The 24,021-nt window shown below is 37.6% G+C and overlaps 3 protein-coding genes across 3 annotated transcripts; 1 reads left to right on the top strand and 2 right to left on the bottom strand.

Annotated features, from left to right (window-relative positions):
* Positions 1-1,452: 1,452 nt before the first annotated feature.
* LOC122642252 (pectinesterase inhibitor 9-like) lies at positions 1,453-2,113 on the top strand. The gene has a single exon (XM_043835699.1). The coding sequence runs from the start codon at positions 1,468-1,470 to the stop codon at positions 2,071-2,073; it is 606 nt and encodes a 201-aa protein (XP_043691634.1). The 5' UTR covers positions 1,453-1,467; the 3' UTR covers positions 2,074-2,113.
* Positions 2,114-7,264: 5,151 nt separating this feature from the next.
* Positions 7,265-7,903, bottom strand: LOC122654178 (21 kDa protein-like). Its single transcript, XM_043848168.1, has one exon. The coding sequence runs from the start codon at positions 7,901-7,903 to the stop codon at positions 7,265-7,267; it is 639 nt and encodes a 212-aa protein (XP_043704103.1).
* A 3,670-nt stretch (positions 7,904-11,573) lies between these two features.
* Positions 11,574-22,204, bottom strand: LOC122654170 (21 kDa protein-like). The gene is made up of 2 exons (XM_043848156.1): positions 21,927-22,204; positions 11,574-11,970 (listed from the first exon to the last, which is right to left on the bottom strand). The coding sequence occupies exons 1-2, from the start codon at positions 22,202-22,204 to the stop codon at positions 11,574-11,576; spliced, it is 675 nt and encodes a 224-aa protein (XP_043704091.1).
* Positions 22,205-24,021: the final 1,817 nt, after the last annotated feature.

The following is a 24,021-nucleotide window of genomic DNA, read 5'->3' as shown; positions in this document are numbered from 1 at the left end:
TGAAAATCTGGAACACTTTAGTCTTAAAATTGAAAAATAAGACTCCAAAATTTGAATACAAATCCATTGTGACCCAAATTGTAGAAAGTCTAAAACTTGAGTCATTTTTAAACTTTAAGTAGTTCCTCCATGTGGGACACCTTAAATGGTGCGTTTAAGCCTCACCATTCTTCTTCTTAAATTTCGGCCACTTTTAGGCGATTTTTAAGGGTTGCCATCATTCTTATCAGCTTTGGGTAGCAATTTCTTTGACTAATTAATAACCCATTTCAACCCAAAGCTAATCCATTGCAATCCTCCCATTTCACCCTCTACATTGCTCAAAAATCAAAACCCATGATGGGAAGAAGAATATGAACAATTGGATTAACTGGGCTATTACTAATTAACTGAATAAGCAAAAATCCAATCAGATCTTCAAACGATTGGTTAAGTTGGTCCAGCTGTGGATTGGGTACGTAAATTGCTAAATCCCTTTAGGGTGAGCTTTGTTAGGACTCACAAAAGTCACAAACAATGTAATATTGTTAGGAATGTAAATGGATAGCCGAAAATCCATGTCTGATTCATGTTCGAATCCATTTAGAAGTTTTTGGATTTGAAATTTTGATTTCTGAAAAATATTCAAATCCGTCTGAAAGATAATTGGATTCGGATAATATCCGGCTAATTTACTATCCAATTAAAAAAATTATAATTAGCTTAATATTATTGTAAAACGTATATATATTACTATATTACCTTTATCATATCCTTTAATAAGGATATTTTGGTACTAGGAGTTAGAAATCCGTAATCGATATAGGTTAAATTCGCTTATGAACGGATAGTTTATTAGATTAGATAATATCCGGATATCTGATAGACTCTTGAATTCGAATATGATATTAGTTTTTCAAAATCCATCGAATATCGGATCAATATTTCATTCGGTAAACGGATTCGGATAGTAATAAATCCGAACCGAATCCGATCGGTTTACATCCCTAAATATTGTTTGACAAGTCCTTTGTGAGAAGATAAGTTACTAAGTGATGGGGTTTTATGCAAAAACAGTTATTTCACATTAGATGTGAATAACCTGATGTGAAGTGATAAAATTACTTAACATCATCTCTTTAAATATTAATTTTTAAAGATGAGTTATAACCAAGATGAAGGAGAGATTTGGGAGGTTCAGCATAATAATTGTCACCTCCAATTCCTTCATTTCCTCTAATAGGGAAGAGTGGACCCCATCCTAGGCAGTGTTTTTGGGCAAGGGATAGGATGATTATTTCCGGGTTGAATATCATCACCGGTGCACCCACACACAGCGGGCCCTAGGCCCCTAGAAGTAGTGAGATATTGTCATGGGCATGTGCTATATATATATATTATACAAACAACTCAGGGTCTCTCAGGCTCTCCAAGCATCATCAGGCTCTCCAAGCATCATCAGTTTTAAATCCATTTTCGTTCTCCAAGATGTCTCAAGCTACCTTTTCCTTGCTACTACTACTCTCCATCCTCTGCTTAGCAGCCGGCACAGCCGAGTCTGCCGGAGTCCGTAACCGATCTAGTTCAATCGAATACATAAAGAGCTCATGTAGCACCACTCGATACCCAACCCTTTGCGTGCAGACACTCTCACCCTACGCCAACAAAATCCAACCGAATAACGCTCTGCAGTTGGCCCAGGCAGCTCTGTCAGTTAGCCTTTCAAAGTCCAGATCCGCATCATCTTACGTGTCTAAGATGTCTCGATTGAAGAGTTTGAAGGCGAGAGAGTACCAAGCCATGAAAGACTGCGTAGACAACATGAGCGACAGTGTGGATCGGCTTAGCAGGTCAATTAAGGAGATGGGACAGACGAGTCAAACGACGAGTCAGAGCGATTTTTCGTGGCACATGAGCAATGTTCAGACTTGGGTTAGTGCCGCACTCACTGATGATAACACCTGTGTTGATGGGTTCTCAGGGCATTCCATGGATGGGAATGTTAAGACTGCTATTACGAACAGAGTCACCACCGTCGCACAAGTCACCAGCAATGCTTTGGCCTTGATCAATCGTTATGCTTCCAGTCACTGAGTTCTTGATCTTGGTTTTGGTTTTGGTTTTGGTTTTTGTTTTGGTTTTGTGTTTGATCTTATAGTTGTTTGGTATGGATTATGTAAACAAAGGTGAATTGTATATGCTTTGAGGGTTAAGTGCTGTCACCATTTTAGCTTGAAAAAAATGGATTGGAAGCTCTATTTTCAATTTTCACTCGGTGACAAAATTAAATATTAGTATGTTTGTCTTCTTGAATTCTCGAAATTTGCCTCTGTTTGACATTTTTATTGTCTTGTTGCGTAAGCAAAAGAGAGAAGTGTGATTTGGGAATTTTCGTGGTAAACGTTTTCTAGGGAGAATTTTTGCGGCTACGATTTTTGGTGTTCTTGAAAGATCATCATTGTCTTTTTCTCTCATCACATAGTGAATCATCTTCAGCTTCGTCTGTGGATGTAACTCATCAAATTGGTGTGTAAACGACATTAAATCTCTCATCACCCTTACTTAAAAACTATTTTGTTTCTTCGTATTTCTTGGTGTGTGCGTGAAAAAATAGTAATCCAATCAACTTCTCAATTTCCTGAACCAAATTGGGTGACTTGTAGATAACACGGTAGAAGATTAGGATCCTTTAGCAGAATTTAGACATCTCAGAGTGGTTTCAGAGTTCAATGAAATGAACCCTTCAGTGAACTAGCTACTCCAAATTTTCAGAAACATGAAGTTGATCATTAGTGAATTTTTTTAAAATAGCAGATAAATAGATTTTGCAGATCCATAGCTTATAAACCCAAATCTGGTTCTCCTATTTAAAAATCTTGCAGCAATAGCTATGTAAAAGCAAAAACCGCCGTTAAGAGATCCAATAAATAAAAATATATGGAACTACGATCTTGTGAGAATGGAGCAAAAAGGATAAAAAAACTCGATCTGGTTTCATGGAGGCATATGGATGTCACAATCAATTTGACAATCCACTCATCTTCGGTCCCCACTACCAAGTCGTAAGGGAAATCCTGCCGCAATTTGCGGCTTTGACAACCACAACGGGTTCTGGTACTCTGGTCTGTATCTAACACTACAACTACAACCAACCTAGAAAGAAGAAGAGCAAATGGACAATAACCAAACCTTCTGTGTCTTTAGAGTTAAAAAAATCAAAAATTCTTTCACTTACCCTTCTTGCTTCTTTTCATTAGTTATCTTTTTCATCCTCTTATTAATATTTCAATGGTCTCCTTTATAAGATGAATCGATACCCATTAACACTCCTTCCCAGACGTGTATGATGTCAATATAAAGAGGTCTCACATCCCATACAAGGTGTGAGATAGAAATATGATGATTACCTACAGGGACTAGGGAGAAAATCCAAATTCATATAAGGGGCAGCTTAAGGAAGGAAGTTGGTCCATGTAACTCAACTTTTTTGTTACATGAAGTTTATATCATCCAATTGATGATTCAACTAGAGATGGAGAAAAAAGAAAGGGAGCCATAAAGAAGAATTAATTCTTAGTACCCTTCGTTCAACTCATGTTTGTTGCAAAGGTTATTATTAATTAATAATTAAATCCTGATTATATTGGCTAATGTAGTCTCGTTAAAAGCTACGGATCAGGAGAGTTAAGAAAACACTTCAAGAATTTAACTTGATTCTTCAAGGACATGAGAAAAATTACAATTTTTAAAAAAAGCAACATAACTTTTCAAGGTTATAGGGTAGAACACTACAGGGTTTCAAAATGCTCAACTGAGTAATATTTCATTAATCAATTCTTCAACGTTGAATGAGCATAATTCTAATTCTCAAGCCCTAGCTAATTGCAATCTATCCTATAGCTACGATTAAATAAAAAATTATATCATAAAATAAAAGAAAAATAAATCCTTATTTAAACTAGACTCCTTGATGATTAAGAAATACTAAAATTAATAAAACTTAAATTAAAATAGATGGATTGTTAAAGAAATCGAATAAGGTATGATGCCTTAATGAGTCCCTCCAAGGGGGAGGGCCCTAGAAGAGTGGCGACTGGGCTGTTTCCTTGTGAAATTTGTCCAAGCATGGTCTATTATAGATGGCGGCTCCTCTTGTGTTTCCATTCTTAAAATATAGGAAATTAGCATTACCAATAACTTTTCATAAAAGTAGGATTGGGAATAGCTAACCCTTTGCACACTATAATGCTGAATTTTGTTTATAAAATAATGTCAACTTTCCTTTAAAAATAGGAAAGTGGCTAACAATGGCGGCTGGTGGTGTTCGCATTACTAGAAATAAAATTTAACCAAATTTTGTATGTTGATGTGGCCTTGCCGATCTGGGCCTGCATGAGAGGCACTACAAGAGAAGATTAGATCCGTGGAATATCATCTCAGGATATGTATGAGTGTGAAAGGCCAGAAATGAATTGAAGATGGAAATGGAAAGAAAAGAATGTAAGCAAGAACGAACCCACCAGTGTTGTTCCATTCCTGAGAGACAATTAGTCCATAACCCACTCATTAATGCTGCTATACAGAATTAAGAAAAGAGTAGGGAGGGTAGGCCACCGCGGCATGTCACATGGAGACGGTGGACTCGTTTGAGATTTTAATCCTCTCAATTTTTCTCATTTTTCCCCTTTAAAAATGTGACACCTGTCCATCTTTAATCCGGGACCTTTATCTGTTCCGTGTCCTTGGCAGGTTCATTTCCCCAAGTTCCTTTAATAGGAGAGACATAAATGATCATCTTACTCTTGTCCGAACACACTGCCCGGATGGGTCCACCCCCATCTATTAGAGAAACTTGGGGAAATGAAGTGGGCAGGAATTGAAGCAGATAAAAATACTTTAATTCGACGTTCAAAAGTACATAAAGCCAACCCATCCCAATTCTAACCATGTTTTTCAAACCCGACCCAACCCAATCCAATCCAATCCAATCCAATCCAATCCAATCCTAACCATGGTTTTCAAACCCAACCCTCATCTCTCTCCTCACTCTAACTATAACCAGATTATTTTGCACTCACTCTCCTCCCTTTCTTGACACCTGCCCATCTTTGATCAAAGTGCACAAAGAGGAAGTTTATCTTCTCTTGTTTTTTTTCTCACCAAATATGATAAATCACTACATTAAGAATTTAAGAGCCAATTTACCAAGAGTGTCACAGATAGTTTTACTATTAAAAGTGTTTGAGATCCACCTCCATTCTTTATTAAAGAAAAAAATAATTGTAGGAGTGGACCATATTTTCCTAAGGATACCTTCCAAATGGACTTGGAAAAAAGGACATGAAAAGAATACATGGTTAACACTTTCAACGGAATTCCAACAAAAACAATAATTTGGAATTAACATATTTCGATGGAAAAGAAACTCCTGAGTGGAAAGAGAATTGGTTATAGCTCTCCAAAGCATTGTTGGAAAATCAGGTTTTCTAACTCGACTCGTCTTCTAGAAAAACCTGCTGACTTGGCCTTGTCAAACCCGTTCAAGATGAGTCACATTTTTTTTATTATTTTATAATGCAATAAATATGTATAAATTAATAAAAAATCATAAAAATACAGAAAAATATGGGGAAAAAAAAAAAATAAAGTAATCACATAACAATGCATTTTGAGGTTATACCATTGAACAAGAGAAGGGAGTCGAGGAGTTGAGGCTTTCTTATTATTTTAGAGTATGGATTTACAATTTAATTAACTCCATTTCTAAGTGAACTAGTTTTATAATTTTTTTAAAAACGACTAAACTCGTCGATTTTGCCATGACTTGGGTAGAAAATACCGAGTCTTATTTGACTCGGACCATTTATGACCCAATCTCTTCATTTTTTACTCTGGCATAGTCTACACGACTCTTGACTAGGTTTTCAAAATTTTGACTCGACTCAAGCGACTCGCCTCAGTCAAAACCCGGTTTTCCAACTATGCTCCAAAGTCCAAATTAATTTTATATCACATTATTATTTATTTCCAAATTCAAATTTACCAACTGTGGTGTTGACCTTAGTTAGTAAATACGCTTATCCAAGCGTTTAATTAAAAAAAAAAACTCATTTTAACGTATAAATGCACTTATATGAAAGAAAAGAAAAAAAAACAACACAGTTTTTTAAAGGGTGTTGTATTATACATGTTTCTATACATATTATACATTTTACTTAGGTTTGCTACAATTTTAAAAAATCAAATCAAAACAAAACCTCAAATCCCTCACCCTTGGGCTCCTTCTTGATCGCAGCTCACAAAACATAAAATTCATAGTGGATGCCCCCTTCCTCTTCTTCTTTTGCTTCCCCGTTTCCGTTTTAGTTTGAGTTCACACCGATCGAGGAGTTTATATCTAAGGCTCAAATCTGGGGAAGTTGGAGGATATTATGTCTTGCATAGTGCATACTAGAAGTTCAACATTGAATTGAACAGAAATGAGAGGCAAACAACTTCTAGCTCAGTTGGTTGGAGGCATTGCAAGTTGAGTGCATGCCCCCCAGGAGGTCAAGGGATCGACTCTCCTGGATTGCATATTGTGCCAAAAAGACACCCTTCTCTCCCTTCCCTTTCCCCTTCCGTGTAGATTGTGGGCTTGTCTTAGCCTTCCCCCTTAGGTTGTAGTTGGCCTACGGGCCCTTGAGTAGGATAGACCAAAACAAAAAATTAGAAATGAGAGATATTATATTATATTATTGTTTTGTTTATTGAGTAGTGCATGTCTGTTTCATAGTAAATATATATACTTGTAATTTTTGTTTACAAGGTGACCGTACACCGTATTATTATTGTATCAGATTATTAGAAGTATTATTATCATTTGACGCGTTTAATTGCCGCCGGTATCCGTACCGATTTTATTGTTATTCCGAACTTACTAACTAAGGTGTTGACTCAACCTCAACCAAATTTTGAGTTTCCTGTAAGGTGTTTTAAACTTACTAGCCATCAAAGGTTTTTATCATGCTATACTTGGATTGGATTTATCCAATGATACTCTCTCTTTCTCTCATTTTTGAAAATTTTGTGTGCCAAATCCAGTTAACTTAGAAGTTGTTTGACTTTCAATCTTTGTTGAGTATGAAGATTTCAAACATTGATCGATAGGAATATGCAGAACTGGTGTTTGCAAAAAGAACAGAACAGCGATGGATGATAAATAAATTATCTACAGACGTAGTAATGGAACTAAAAATTAAGGATCTGCTATGGGGATGTAGTTGCTGTCCCTTTGGACTTGGACTCAGTAGTTCGATGTGATGCTTTCAATGATAGCGAGAGCATTGCTAGTCAACCTTGCAGCAAGCGTCACACTCTTCCTGATCCATTTCTCCACCTTCCCGTTAAACCCATCTAATCCATCCAAGCAGGTGTTGTCGTCCGTCAGTGCTGCACTAACCCACGCCTCTATACTACTTATCGTGAACTCAAAATCAGGGGCACCCAGATCCTTCATTTGCGCCAGAGACCTCTTCAGCTCATCTTTCGCATCTCCAACTTCACTAACGCAGTCTTTAATGTTAGCCGTTTCATTGGCTGTCAAGTCATGTTTCAGTGACAGTTTGGTGAGCAAAGCCGATGAGTTCCGAGTAGCGCTCAAGCTTACTTTCAGTGCCACTATGCCCAGTTTGGTACGGTTTGTTCCGACGGAGCTTGCGTAGGGAGAGAGAGAACTGAAACATAGGTTAGGGTATGTAGTGGATGCACAGCATAACCGGATGAAGTTGGTATTGCTGGATTTGGTGGTGGTGGTGGTGGTGGTAGCCGAGCAGGTCTTCATGTTTGAGCTCATGAGGACCAAAAGAGCAACAATAATGGCTACAGCCATTAAAGCATTGGAGGAATAAGAAGGAGATGTAAAGCCTTTTTTCATCATCTCCATGATTTATTCTCTTATTAGAGATTCACAAGAAGATGATCAGGATTGTTGATAGGGGATGGAAGCACGATCGATACTCTTTTTATACGTACGAGAAGGTAAAGATCAGGTGTGTGTTGTTAATGTGGGATTATGAGTTGGACACTAGGACCCCCTCTCTCTCTTGGATCGGGCTCCTCTGCTGCCTAAAGTTGTGCGGCCATCATGCTATTCACAATTCTCAAGTTGCTGTCTTAGCACAGATGCTCATCCAATGGTTGACCATCAAGTTCCTTTGAAATTTGAATTTTGAGCGGCATTCACTCAAAATTCAAATTTGAGACCTAACAATTGAATTGACATGTGTGCTGAGTTGGCGATCTTGGGAGTTGCATGCAGTTCAATTTTGAACAGTATTTTGGGGAGTTCGCTGGCCAACCAATGGACAGATATTCTGCTGAGGTAGTGACCAGGGAGTTGTACGCAGCATAATGGCCGCAGAGGATCCAAATCCCTTTCTCTATGCTGCATAATAAATATGATGGATGTGATTGGATGTCTTGATATGATTAGTTCTGTGATTAATATAAAATATTATATAGTATTAAGGGTTAGCAGAAAATTAGGATTTGGGATATCATGGATCCAACGTGACATATATAATGAGGGAGCTTTGCCGAGCGGCGGTGATTGCGTGCAGGTGCAGCAGAGAGAGAGAGAGAGAGAGAGAGAGAGAGAGAGAGAGAGAGAGAGAGAGAGAGAGAGATGAGGCATGTGCAATAAGACCTTTTTTGTCAAAGATAGTAGAGCATAGGATGGCGTTGGATCCGTGAAAAGTTCACATGTTCTCTTCTGCACCACAGCTATTCCCCCGGCTGCATCTGTGGCACCATAGATGGGCTGATCATGTGGTTCTTATTTGGTTAACTTTTAAGTGCTGCAAAGCAGAGACAGCTTGCATATCTATCACTATTGGCTTGACGAGTTGTAGACTGGTTAGACTTGCAGTTCACACTTAGTTGGACTTGCAAATTAAGATATGATATCGTGATGATCAAGTTTTTTATTTTTTTATTTTTTTTATCCGATGATTAAGTTTTTTAGTTTATTCTTATCAACTTAATTTATAAATAATAGCATGTGTTAATCTCAAAACAAAGACCTTTTTTGTGTGTAAAAAAAGGTTATTTATTTTTTTGAATTGATTCTCTTTACAGTTTGTTTATGGTTATAAGAGCCTAAGAGGTACCTAGTGCACGAAGCTCCCGTCACTGCAGCGTTTGGGGAGAGTCATAATGTACGTAGCCTGACCTTACCCTTGCTTGAGTGGTTTGCATTTGGATAAACTTAATTCCTTGCCTATCGCGGATGTCTGGTTAACGTGTAAAGAAAATGTGGGAGAGAACATGAGAATTATTGCCGAACAGTTGTTGGAATGCTTGATTGATTGATTCCCAATTCCATCTCTCTCCATGTCTCCTGTGTAGCTGTACAAATTGAAATTAGAAAATTTATAGAGATTATATATAGATATAAGGATTAAAAAAAATACTCCCACCCCCTCCCCCCCAAAAAAAAAAGAAAAAGAATAAGAACATCCGGCAGGTATCAAGTAATGCTAACATCTTTCTTTCCATGGGAGGAGGTTTTCCTCTTCTCATTTCTCTTAATACAATTTTAATTTGTTGATACAAAAAAAGTAAGTCAAAAGGCAAAATAGGACCATATATGGACCTTTTTAAGAAATTACTACAGCCCATAATATGATGTTTTAAATAAAGCCCATATCAATCACAGAACTAGCTTATAACATAATGTTTTAAATAAGGCCAATTGTTTTTATTAAACAATTGAATCCCATTCACACTAAATTAGAGACAAGAAGATGAAATTCCATCCTCCTATATTCTTCTACCACTAGCTTCTCCCCTACACAAAATGCCTCTTCTTTTTTTTTTTTTTTTTTTTTTTTGTGTGATTCTGATTTTTAGGCCATCATGGACCAGTTGGAGAGATTGAGGCAGTCTTGGGTGTTTAGACTTTGGTATTATAAACCTATATTTCATCCCTTTAATGCATAGCAAAAACTTCTTAACCCAGATTATGTTTTAACTTTTTCATCACTTCCTTTAATCCATGAAGAAGAAAAGAAAAAGAAGAGAGAATCCATACCCTAACTCGCATTAGCCATCCACCCAAAGCAGTGACCACTATGGCCATTGCCTATAAATCTTGGTAAGATGACATTATCAAATTATTGTGTTCATTGACGAACCAGGCTTTGATATCAATTGATGGCGATAACCGAAGCGATGCACCATTATTAATTTGCCAGATAAAAAAATTCCAACAAAGGGATCTCAACAAACACAACAATTAAATCAAATAATATAGGAGAGTAGGTTACCTAGAACTCACTGATGGTCAGTTCCTCTAAAGGAATGCAACGCTTGAAGACGGTCTCTATCGACTATTTGTTCTCCATTGGCCGCAATCTCGGGCTTGAAGATGGTGAGACTCTTTTCTCTTCAACTGTTACTTTCTATATACACCATTAGGGTTTTTACATTAGCTTTTAAAAGAAAACAAATCGTGGATATCTATGGTTCTGATCATCCCAAGTGGTGTGATACCAAAACGTAGTCTTGAAATTATTCTTAACTGTACAAAAAGACAATTCTACAAAGACATAACTAGAAAACCCTCAATGGTAGAAAACTTTCATTATATTTTCCCCCCACAACCAACATCCACAATCAGGGATGTAAATGGATAATCGAAAATCCGAATCCGATCCACATCCATATCCGTTTAGGGGCATCCATATTCGTTTAGAGATATCTGAAAACAAATCCGAATACTTCGATAAAAATCCGTCCAAAAAAAATCCGAATATTTAATAATAAAAATTTAAGTAAATAATAATCTTGAGTGTTTTTTGAAGATTCGATAGGTTCTAGAATATGAGGAAAAGAGATTCATGATCTAAGAGATATAGATTAAGAGTGAATTGTATCCGCTAGGGGGAGGAAGGTCTGGGTTACACAAGGCGGAGATGTAAATGGATGGTCAAAAATTCGAATTCGATCCGCGTCTGAATCCATCCGAATCCGTTTAGAAGGTGTTTTGACTTTTAAAGTAGTTGATTATGATGATCTCAAATAAAGATAAAGTGAAAATGAAGTGTGTACTTACTTCTTACAATCTCCCTTATTAAATATGTGAGTTCTTCTTTTTTTTTCATTAAATATGTCATTTACTATATGTTATTGGTTTTGCGTGTAAGATGCCAATATAAACGAGAAATTTGTAGATTTTTTCTCTCGAAAAATAATTGATCCAGTTAATTGCCACTATATGTTTTTGATAAAAAGATAATTTATTTATGAAATGAACATAAGTCACCTAGCGCTTCTCCCTCACATAGGAGAAGGAGCCAGAGGGAGTGGAGACAGGTCAAACATTAAGACATGCAAATGACAAAGCCTTCCTGGCCAAGGTATTAGCTATGAAGTTGATACTTGATATGCACTGAAAACATAAAAAAAAAAAAAGAGCATTCATCAAAAGAGAGACAAAGAGTCATGATATCTTTTCAATGATTTACACCGCAAACAAGGGAGGCAGACGAACAACAATAGTAAATAAAATGGATCATCTTTTTAACCCACAGCAAATGAGGTGGTGGTAACTGCTAGGGTGTTACTGTCCCTTTGGACATGGCGTTCTTGTTCTTGTTCGAGCTGGAGTTGGAAGTGAGGCTGTTAATGATTGCGAGAGCATTGCTAGTCAACCTCGAAGCATTCGTCACACTCTTTCTGATTTTCTTCTCCACCTTCCCATTGAGCCCATCTAATCCGTCCAAGCAAGTCTGGTCGTCGGTCAGTGCTGCACTCACCCACGTCTGTATACTATTTTTGTTGAAATCAAAATCAGAGCCACCCAGATAATTCATCTCCTTCAGAGACTGTTCCAGCTGATCTATCGCATCTCGAACCTCATCGACACAGTCTTTAATATTAGCCGTCTCATTGGACATCAAGTCATGTCTCTGTGAGATCTTGGTGACCAAGGCGGATGTGTTCCGAGTGGCATTCAAGCTTACTTTCAGGGCCAGTTTGGTGTGGTTTGTTCCGACGGAGCTTGCGTAGGGAGAGAGAGAACTGTAACATAGTTTGGAGTACGTAGTGGATGCACAGCAAGACTGAATGAAGGTGGTGTTGCTGGAATTGGTGGTGGTGGCCGAGCAGTTCTTCATCATGTTTGAGCTCATGAGGACCAACAGAGCAACAATGGCCGCCATTATAGTATTGCAGGAAGATGGAGATGTGAAGCCCTTCATCTCCATCTCCTTAATTCTATCTTGTTAGCTGTGTGTGAGAGAGAGAGAGAGAGAGAGATTCACAGGAAGAGTGATGAATTTATAAGGGGAAACAGTACCGTTTTTTTTATATGGTAGGGGTGTCATTGGTCAGCAATGAGCTGAGAATTAGAAACGCACGTGTGTTTATAGGGTAATGAGTAATCAAGTAATCATAATGTGTGTTTGCACCAATGAGCTGGACCACCTCTCTGCATGATATGATGCGATCGGATGCTTAGGTTTGATAGTTAAATATAGTGTAATCTTATATTAGCTATTAATTATATGGGAAAGAAAACGTCACACGGCTGCCCAGCTCATGTCGCCTCTATGCTCAGACTAGGGGCACGTAAAATAATCGTTGCATCTTAGTTGGCTTGCACTGCATTATGGGGTGTTGTCCTTGTTAGAAAAACCTTGGGCTTTAAGAAATCCTAAATCAAATCCATACAGTGAACTAGAAAACGATTGAATAAAGAAAACGGAAGAAACGGTGTGTACCTTGCACTCATGTATATCGGAGAAGATCTAATAGAATTCCTCACGAAAAACACGAATAAAAACCTTGGTCATGAATTCATGATCTTCTTCAGTCTTCTTGTCTCACATGCACCTCTCACATTCTTGGTGGGAAAAACAGAAAATGAGATCAAGTTCTTGTAGAGACCCAACCTTATATTTGTAGTGAAAAAAAATAATCATTGTCCACCCCCACAATGGTAAGGACTAATATACCCCAATTAACTTTAAAATGGTCCCAAGCCGAGTTTTATGCCAATGGACCCACACCAATAGTTAAAATATAATTAATTAAACCCATTAAAAAACTAACAGTTCTTTCTCCCTGAATATAAAATTAGGAGTTGATCATGTAACAAACATGACATCAAGACGAAGAGATGGAGATTCATGAATCGACAAGCTCGCGATGGATCCACGCATGCAGGTAAGACTCTACAGAGAAAGAAAAGATCTATGGAATGTTGATGGAGCCATTGGAACCCAGATTGGAGACACGTGTCATAACTGAAATGTTAATGGGCACATGTTCTATTTTGCATCGCAGCCATTCCGCTAGGTTTCTTCATAACAACTACGTACGTATGAAAATACGGGAGGATGCGCTATATGTGGGCAGTGGCACCATAGATTGGGCAGGGTGCTCGGGCAGTGGGTAGGACGGTCATTTCGTCCCAATCTATGGAGCTACACGTTGACCACACAGGCAGACAGCAGTAGAGGATCCAAATTGGCTGGCTCATGTGGTGCTTATTTGGTTAATTTAAGGATTGTAGAGTGCAAAACAACCACTAGCTTGGTTGGCTGGAGGCATTGCTAGTTGAGTGCATGCCCCCAAGAGGTTAAGGGATCGATTCTCCTGGATTACATATTGTGCCAAAAAAAGACATCTCTCTCCCCCCTCGCCCCCGACCTCCTCCCTAGTTGTAGATTGTGGGCTTGTCTTAGCTTTCCCCCTTAGCTTGTAGTTGCCCTATGGGCCCTTGGGTAGGATAGACAAAAAAAAAAAAAAAAAAACAAGAGGACTCTAGAGCATAGTTAGTAAGTTCGGGAACGATAATAATATGGGAACGGATACGGTATGTGTTTAATATGTGTATAATACGGTTGCTATGTAAAAATCCGGGAACAAAAATACGGGCATATATTCACTATATAATAGACATGTACACCTAATAAACACAATAATAGCATTTACTGATGTGCTTAAATATATAGTTTGATTGGTTAACAAACCGGGATGATTGAAATGAATATTGCTTTTAAAGAGTCTTTTTAGCTTTTATGTACCAAACAAGAAGTAAGATAACATGACTTCTCTTCATTCATAAAATCTTGCCGTCTCTGGTACAATATAAATTTCTCTCTCGCAGCACTCTCCCCCCCCCCCCTCTCTTATATTTTTCTTTCTAATTTCTTCTCTAGTTTCGGATTCTATTTTCAATTTCTACTTTTAGGTTTCGGTTTTGCTGCTAAATTGAGTTTTGTTATTAAATATTAGCTAAATATGAGTTTATTTCATGCTTCATGGATTTTGAACTTTAATAAATCCCAAAGTCTGTCTCTTTGACCGTCAAAAATAGAAAGCATGGATGGTTTTGAATCTACAGTGATGGAATTTTTGGCTAAGAAAAGCTTTGAGTTCTCACAGATTGTATATGTTTCGTTTGGTTGGATTTCTTGAAAAAATCGAACGAGTTGCCTTGTGTTGTTGTTGGGCTTCAATTTCTAAGCCCTCCCTGCGATTCTCCTCCATAGAATGGAGGGGAAAAGATTTTTGAAAAATACCTTAAGAATTGTGGCTTCAAGTGCACCGCTGCAATCGCTGGGTTGACGAACGCAAGAACCACCGCTACAATCGCTGACAGAACGTAAGAAGAGCTAGAGAGGAATGGAGAAGGGGAACCAGCCGCTAGAGGTTTGGTTTTTCGCTGGAGAAGTGACGAGTGTTTGGTAGATTTTAGATTTTTTTTAATCTAAAGGTTAGTATTAGGAATTGGTTTAATGGTTAAGATAGATTTTAGTTTTTTTTTTTTTAATATATATGTAAACATATTATATGTGTTTCATTCGAGTATCATACGGCGACCCTTAAAATACGTGTATTTTATCGATTCTAAAGTATTATACACAATACGAAGTTTTTTTCATTCATAAGTTCAGATACACGTATAATACATGTATTTACTAACTATGCTCTAGAGTAGAAAGGTGGCATGGCACAGCTGGCGGTTTTAAAGTGCCTAAACAATTTTAAATGTTGGGTTGCCACCTGCAGGTTCAACTTGTAGTCCATATGGATCATTATCACCTCCAATTCTGACACCCTCCAATTCCCTACAATCCCTCACATAGGAGCTGAAATGACCACCTACCCACTGCTTGAACACACTGCCCAAGGTGGGGTAGGGTGGTCATTTCAGCTCCTATGTGAGGGATTGTAGGGAATTGGAGGGTGTCGGAATTGGAGGAGATAAAAATTCTAGTTCATATTCCCTCAAAGAACAAAAAATAAAAAATGTTTAACTTTGCAAATTAAGAGACTATCTTAATCAAGTTCAGTTTGATCTTATCAACTTAATTTATGATACCTTCATTGAATTTAAAGGTGTATAAAAAGAAGAAAAAAATTTAGTACACTCAAAACCTTTGTATCTTAGTGGTATCCATACTAAGTTTTCAATAACATAATATTAAAAGGGCTGATGTTCTCTGTGCCACAGTGCAGTCTGCGCCTAGACACATGGACTGGGTATTCCTGCTATTCAAGGGGGCAGGGTGGTCATTTTTCCCACCCCCATGTGTCTGGGCGCAACTTGCACTCCTGGCACAGAGAACATTTGACCATATTAAAAATAGAATATTTCTTCAAGAATATGAGTTTTATCTATTTACTCTATACAAAGAAATGAAATAAACTTAATAGTCGTCGATCTCTTTTTCATGAATAATTTTATTTATATTCAAAGTGAAGTCCTTTGATTATAAAAGCATTAATTATATGTATTTTTTAATTAAATAGGGCAAGAGATTTTTTTTTTTTGGTAAGATAGGGCAAGAAATCGCTACTTGGTCATGTAGCCCCTGCACAAACGTGGGAGCCAATGAGAGCATGCAGAAGGACATCAATATGGATGATTTTTTTTTTTTATTTCAAAAGATATTGTGTGGTAATTTAACGTGTTTCTGTGTCTACGCACAAAAACCACGCAACCAAGTAGCATTTTTTTTTTTTTGGGTTATAAAACGAGTAGCATTCTTTTTCCCATATATAATACCATTTTTATCTCATATATATATTTTTTAATCTCCTCATAGGACAAAGAAAAACCGTCCCCGCCGTTATCGTAGGAATTATATAATAGTATTTGTATCCCCTCCCCTACCTACAGGAGAAAGAAGATCGTCTCCACTAGCTATTGTAGGAAGGAAGATGTACAATTCTTATATAATTATAAACTCATTATAACTAACCATGACTACACATAGTAAGCAAACCCTAATTTCAATAAGAGCAAGAGAATGCTAACTGGTCATGTACATGTAGCCCCTGCACCAGCATGGGGGCCAATGAAAGTGTGCCCAAAAGTATTGGTTTGGATGAGGTTTTTGTTTTCATTGGGGGTTGAATGGTCTTTTCACACACTTCTGTGTTTGGGTACAGAAACCATACAATTAGTTAGCATTCTTACTCCCTATAATTTATAAATAATAACATCGTGGCTTTTTAATTTCAGAATAGAGACTTCAGGCTTCAGGCTTGGGTTCTTTGCATTTGGATAAACTTCTTAGGGTCTTTTTGGTATCATTTTTATTTTTTTTTTTCTTGCACAAAAATATTTTTACAGGCGTTTGATATTATTTATGGACCCTATTTTTATTTAAAATAAATCAAAATAATAGAAAACCATAATAGGGTCAAGATCATTGTTGGATTAAAATCAGGTTTTTTGACTTGACTCGCCCTTAAAAAATTTGGTGACTCGTCTGGTCAAACCGAGTCATGTTTTTTTAGATACAATAAATAGTTTTCCAACCCACAAATTCAAAGCAAATGCATCAAAACAAACAAAATTGTACCTTAAGTTTCCAAATTGATACCATGAGAGAGAGAGAGAGAGAGAGAGAGAGAGAGAGAAGAGAAATGACTTATTTATTTATTTTGGTAAGAGTAATGACTTATTTTCATTCATTGACATTGATGGTATTACAGATGCTATATGGCAAGTTGAGAGAGAGAGAGAGAGAGAGAAAGAGAGAGCGTAAACTTTGAAAGATGCAAAGTTGCAATGGGAAGTTGAAGGGTTGTGGAGAAGGGAGTCAAGGGACCCCTGATCTTAGCAAATCCGAGAGCGATCAACAAGAAGAAAGAACCACATGCGAAACACTTGATTATTTAACCACAACACCCCGTTGGAACGAGGGCAGTCTTTCAGCTCTAATTCACACTAGAGGGAACCCTAAAGATAAAAAGACCCAAACATCGATTAGGGAGGGGGAGTAGCAGTGGTGATAGTTCCCCAGAGCACCGCTGCCCCCCCCCCCCTCTCGACCACCGATCGGGGGAAAGTGTCAGGTGAACAATAAGGTGAGAAAGAGAGGCGACCCAATATAACTAACAAAATTGCTTGTTGAGGTAGCTGCCTACCCTTGAGTCGAGAGAAATAAGAGCATCCAGCTAGTAAGGGAAATTCCATTGAAGGAGTATTTGTTTGGTCTTCACTATTTTTTTTGGTAGAAGGAAGATTCTGTAGACACCCTAAAATTGCTCACAACCCCTATTGTCTCTACAGATTCATTGAAGGATAGTATGTGTACAACCTAAAGCTTCAGATTCACAAAGATCATGAAGCCACAGAGTGGAATTTGGTCAATCTGTCTTACACATAATAGACAGGGCCTTCGTAGCCAGGGCATCTGAAATACCGTTCATAGCCCGTGGAATACATTGAAATGAAATGAAATCAAAAGAGGAGGATAATCTCCTAATATCTGAAATAATTGTAGAAAATTCATAGGGTGGATGTCAGTTTTGGTCATGGATATAGCCGATCACCTCCTTGCAATCTGATTCCACTTGAAGATTAGCGAAACCAGTAGCCACAGCTTCTTTAAGAGCACATCGAATTGCAATAGCTTCACCTTGAACTGCCAATCTAAAGTGGTGTGGAATTGAGACTGCCTTCACTTGATAGCCCCTATGATCTCTGAAAATGAAACCTAAACCCCCCTTTGAACTTCTATTTCCCAATGCTGCATCACAATTTACCTTTTGGTAACCCACCGGTGGAGATATCCAATTGATAGTAGCAGTAGGCGCACAATAAGATGTAGACGTTGTTGCATGGCCACTAGCAGAAGCAGCATGGAACTCAAGAAAAGCTCGCTCGGCCACTGTGATTATCTCTTGCGGTGTCCAATTTTTAATGTTGAACACGTAATCATTCCTTGCTCTCCAAAGATACTAGCACAAGAAAGAAGCATGTGATAGAGATTCACAAGCAACTTTCTTATTTTTGCGATATAAGGAGTCCCAACTATTCAATCAATCTGAGAACCTAGGTACCTGATTTGTTGGAGGTCTATATGATAAGGAACTACCAAACCAAACCGCCTTGGCAAATGGACACTCAAGGAGCAAGTGATCTGTTGTCTCTCTGTTTGCACCACAACGACGACATGATGGATCGATAGGCACTTGCCGTGAGAGGAGACCGTCACCCGTTGCAACGCCTTCCGCACATACTCTCCAACAAAAAGATTTAATTTTTGGGAGAGTTTGGAGTGACCATATGCGTTTCCACACCGACTCAGGTACCAACTCCCATTGATGTACACAATAGGAAGAAGGACTCATGGCAGCACGCTCAAGATTTAGATTCGATAAGAGATTGTATGCTGATTTTACAGTAAACACCCCTGTCTTGGATGCACCCCATATTTGCTTATCCTCACTAGGGTATAGGCTCAGATTTATTTTGAGAATTGCATCCATATCCTCCGGATGGAAATACTGTTGGAGCAAATCAACCTTCCACGATCTGTTGACAGGGTCAATAATATCAGAAACAAAATGCAAAGGGCGGTTTGTTTGGTCTTCACTGTTTTACATATATGTTTAAGTTTTAGTTTTATTTATGACTGTTGGTGTATTCACTCAACAGTCATCTACTTAAGTGGTCATTTATGTATTTTAAAAATTAACAAGATTGACTCACCTAGTTAATAGTAACTCACAACAGATTGAAAATATTTTTAAATTAATATTGGAGTGTCATGAACTATGACTGGACCCAAAATAGATTGAAAATAATTTTAAATAATATTTATTTAATATAATAATAAAATAAAAATTGAAGTGCATCTACTAGCTTAAAAAATTTATACTTTTTTATAAAACATTAAGCATATTGATTAAAAAATAGAAATATCTTTTTTTTTATTTATGGGAAAATGAAAGATTTGTATTAGATCAAAGTTTGTGAAGTACAAGAGTCTATACAACAAGGGGTATGGGGGACAGAAGCGAAAAAACACCTAAACCAATTAACAAGAGCACGATTAGTATTTAGCTTAAAGGGTACGTCAACTGTTTTAGCAGAAATCTTCAAAAACTAGTCGATCTAGGACTTCAAGTGGCCAAGGGGAAAGGGATGGAGTTGGAAGAAGTCCTGGTAGCATTTCATTTGAGCACCAAACTTCTTTCAGCTTCAAACCTCTCAGGGCAGCAAAATCAAGAGCGTTGAGGATTGTAGTGAGCTCAGGTTCCAAAAAATGGTGATTTTTACTTCAACCAGCAGTCATAAACAGAAGTTTTCCATCAACCAAAAAACCAAATACCCAGCCAGGCTTACCTAAGACTTTTGAATCAAATCCTGCGCATAACAAAATAGGAAAATCTAATGTGGGTAAATCAAGACTAGACAATGAAGCATGGTTAGTAACTTCCGATAATTCCAAACGAGAAGGGGATAAAATATTAGAATTAAAAGAGAGGGGTGGGGTAATCCTCAAATCCAACAACCACTGGTTTATTCTACAAAGAATCTGACCAGGGTTGGGTTGCACAGAATTAAATAGAAAATTGTTCCGAACCTACCAAATAACATAACAAGTAATAATAAAAACAGAAAAGAAAAAAAACCAATTTAAAGAGGGCTTGTCAAGCTGTCGGTCCAGCAAAGCAGAGATGCAGAAATGTCTGAGAGAAGGAAATGAAATGAATTCAGTCCTCAGACCCAAAGGACCAGCTACCCAGATGTGCTTAACTCAGTCACAAGAGAGGAAGATATGCCAGAGGGTCTCATTACAAGTGCCACAGAGAGCACAAGTGGGATCGATCTGAGTCCATCTCAAAATAAAATCCTTAACCGGAATCCCTGCATGTAATACACGCCAGAAGAAAAGTTTAAACTTAGGAAGAATTTTGAGTTTCCAAAAAAATGTCCACCAAGCGGTAGAAGAAAAATCATTTAAAGAATTGGTAGCAATATAGGAGGCCGCCAATTTGTTTTAAAGCGACCATCTCTAGCAAGTGTGCACCACCAAGAGTCAGGGGACTCAGAACAGGGAATATGAATGATCCGACTAAGCAGAGATGGGGAGGCATCTTTGAGAAGGTCCCAATTCCAAGACTGGTTATCAATAAAAAGATTAACCTTCTGAGGATAAATCCTATGGGAAGAATCAGGTTTAATAGTGAAACCCGGAATAGAAGGGATCCACGGGTCAGTCCAGAAGTGAGTGTCCCTACTATTACCAATCTTGTGGAAGAAGAAAGATTGGAGGGGTTGAATAATCTTCGAGATGCTGTTCTAGCACCAGAACCCTCTTTTAAGCTTAATAACAAGGTCAAACAGAGAGGTCTGGGGATAATACTTGGCTTTCAAAACCCTAGCCCATATGGAATTATTCTCAGTTAAAAGCCGCCACCCTAACTTGAGAAGCAGGGCCAAATTCTGGGTACGGGCATGACAGAAACCAAGGCCCCCAAGGTAAGTTGGGGCACTCATAGTTTCCCTCTATCATGTCTCAATAAATTTATGTGTCAAATCCAGTTAAGTTAGAAGGTGGCTGACTCTTACGTTGTTGCTTATGATGATTTCAAATAAAGAGAGTGTGTACTTCTTTCTTATAATCTCTCTCCGCATTAAATGTGGGTTTTTCTTTTTTTTTTCACATTAAATTTATTATTTCATTATCTATTATTGACTTAGCATATAAGATGTCAATATAAACAGGCAATCTATAGATTTCTTTTCCCCAAAAGATAATTGAACGAATTGATTGCATTGTGAAAATCTTTTGGAAAATGACTCCATTGGATGATAGTCTAAAAGTACTCAATGGTAAATAAAATGGATATAAATATGAAACACTTACAATACAGAAAGAACAACAATGGCAAATTAAATGGATCAAGTGTTTTTTTTTTCAACCGCAGCGAGGAGTTTCCCTGATTTTATATATGGTGGTTGGATGTAACTCTTAGAGCAGAGTCAGAGGCAGACTTCTGACAATAAGAAAAGAGAAAGAAGACCATTGATTCTCTTCGCCTTACCATGGGCGAACGAAAACATCTCCTGGGAGAGGAATAGACACACTGCTTATGTATGATAAATTAACAGGCGACACCAATGGGCATGGAACGGCACATCATATAGGAACGGGACAGAGGAGTCATTTCAAAGCAGAGAAGAGAGATAGACAAAGTGGGTGATAGTATATGATACACCAACGGTGTGCCCAAACTTTTCCCAAAATGAGGTGGTGGTAACTGGTAAGGAACTTAAAGGAATTACTAACTACTAAGGGGTTTAATGTCCCTTGGTGAGGCTGTTAATGATTGCGAGAGCATTACTAGTCAATCTCGAAGCAGACGTCACACTATTCGTGATTGTCTTCTCTACCTTCCCATTGAGCCCAGCCAATCCGTCCAAGCAAGTCTGGTCGTCGGTCAGTGCTGCACTGGTCCAAGTCTGTATGCTATTTTTGTTGAACACAAAATGAGGGCCACCCAGTTGGTTCATCTCCTCTAGAGACTGCTTCAGTTGATCTATTGCATCTCTAACCTCAACGACACAGTCTTTAATGTTAGCCGTCTCAGTGGCCATCAAATTATGTCTCTGTGAGAACTTGGTGACTACGGCGGATGTGCTCCGAGTAGCGCTCAAGCTCACTTTCAGGGCCACTATAGCCAGTTTGGTGCGGTTTGTTCCGACGGAGCTTGCGTAGGGAGAGAGAGAACTGTAACATAGGTTGGGGTACCTAGTTGATGCACAGCAAGACTGAATGAAGTTGGTCTTGCTGGATTTGGTTGTGGTGGTGGTGGTGGTTGCCGAGCAGTTCTTCATCATGTTTGAGCTCATGAGAACCAACAGAGCTACAATGGCCGCCATTAAAGCATTGCAGGAAGATGGAGATGTGAAGCCTTTCATCTCCATCTCCTTGGTTCTATCTTATTAGCTGTGAGAGAGAGAGATTCACAAGAAGAGTGATGAATATGTTAAGGGGAACCACTAAACCAATACCTTTTTTATATAAGAGGGTAGTTAGTTAGTGGTCAGCTATCACCTTAGATTTAAAAAAAAGTACGTGTGTTTACACTCAAGGGTGTCAATTGATTCGAAACGTAAGAATCAAAATCAAACTGAACCAAGAATAGGAATACATTTTTAAATTTAATTTTGGTTTTTTTTCAGTTTCTTAGTGGGTTTTAATTTGATTTTATATTGGGTTAATGTGCTAATTTAAAAGTTTGGGTCAACTTTTTTATATCCACTCCAATAAAAAACCTTTATATGTTAGGATCATAGTCCACCAAACTTTTCCCAAACAATAAAATGAAAAAGAATTTATCATCCACATTTTGTTAAAAAATAAAAATATATAATTTTGTATGATTCTTTTTTCGATTTGAAAATAAGTAATTTGGTTTGGTTTAACAGTTTTAGGCATGAAACTGAACCGAACCTAGAAAAGTTCAAGTTTTAGAAATCAAAACCGAACCAATATATTTCGATGCGATTCAATTCGATTTTAAACAGTTGGTTTTGGTTTCCATTATAAATTGACACCCTTAGTTTATATGGTAATTACTAATCAAGTATCATAATGGGTATTAACCAATAAGCTGGACTTTTTTTGCATGATCGACCACCTCTCTGCATGATGTATGTGATTAGATGCTTTGTCTACCTAAAAGAAAAAAAAGAAAAGATTAGATGCTTTGGTTTTTTTTTCTTTGATGAAACGATGCTTTGGTTTGATAACTACTGTAATTATTGATACAATGGCCCTGTACAGATTTCTTTATATTTTGTCACATAATAAATAGTGGGCCCACATATATTAACATTTCTAATTTTTATTCAAAACATGTCGATCCTAGGGATGATACCATTTTCTAGCCTCTCAGTGCTTGTAGTGTGTAGATTTATTCTTATATTGTCCTTGTAGGGAATCTTCTCTCATGATTAATAGAAACTCTAAGTTTACTATTAGCTATTAATTATAAAATTAGGAATTGACCATGGAACAAACGGATTGCCCAGTGCACCACACTTAAGAACTCAATCGTTCACCCAACACTTGAGAGGATAAAAAGATGCCACTGCCCATGTTTTTAACGGTTGGATTCTTAAATGTGGTGCATTGAGCAATTTCTCAAAACAAACATGACATCACCACGGAGAGATCACGATTCAAGAATCAAAGCACTTGGGGGGGGGGGGGGGGGCTGGGGCTGGGCTGCTGATCATGTGGTGATTATTTGGTTAATTTAAGGACTGTAGAGCAGAAAGCTGGCATGGCAGGGTGGCTTAAAATATATTCATGTCTCTCATTCAAATTAAAATAATAATTATTTTATAAGAATTAAAATTAAAATAACACATATTCATATATGATAACTTAAGTTTAAACCCCCTGATAACTATAGTCTAACCCCCTCCCTCTCAAAACAAAATTAAATAACAAAAAAACTCAAAAGATGAAACCGATTGTATGTTTTTTTTATAGCTAGAGACTGTTATTTGTCTGGGACCATATCTTAATCGAATCAACTTCAGTTTGATCTTGTCAACTTAATTTATGATAGCTTCATTAAATTTAAAAACGTATAAAAAGAAGGGCAGAGGGTTGTCTGAACAAAAGGCATAGAGAAACGCACCTCATAGGTACGTTAAAATGGAATCATAAATTGAAGGGCAATGAGGATATTTCATGTAAATAGAAGAGAGATGTACACATTGATGCTAGC

The sequence above is a fragment of the Telopea speciosissima genome, chromosome 1 (assembly GCF_018873765.1).
Source record: "Telopea speciosissima isolate NSW1024214 ecotype Mountain lineage chromosome 1, Tspe_v1, whole genome shotgun sequence".
Lineage (NCBI taxonomy): Eukaryota > Viridiplantae > Streptophyta > Magnoliopsida > Proteales > Proteaceae > Telopea > Telopea speciosissima.
Note: the sequence above shows the minus strand (reverse complement) of the source record. Positions and strands in the feature narration are given on the sequence as shown.

Coding starts and splice junctions, on each gene's coding strand:
- LOC122642252 (XM_043835699.1), top strand. CDS start 1,468: ATGTCTCAAGCTACCTTTTCCTTGCTACTACTACTCTCCATCCTCTGC.
- LOC122654178 (XM_043848168.1), bottom strand. CDS start 7,903: ATGGAGATGATGAAAAAAGGCTTTACATCTCCTTCTTATTCCTCCAAT.
- LOC122654170 (XM_043848156.1), bottom strand. CDS start 22,204: ATGGAGATGAAAGGCTTCACATCTCCATCTTCCTGCAATGCTTTAATG. Junction 11,971..21,926: donor CTGAAAGTGAGCTTGAGCGC/TACTCGGAGCAC, acceptor AAGCTTGAATGC/CACTCGGAACACATCCGCCT.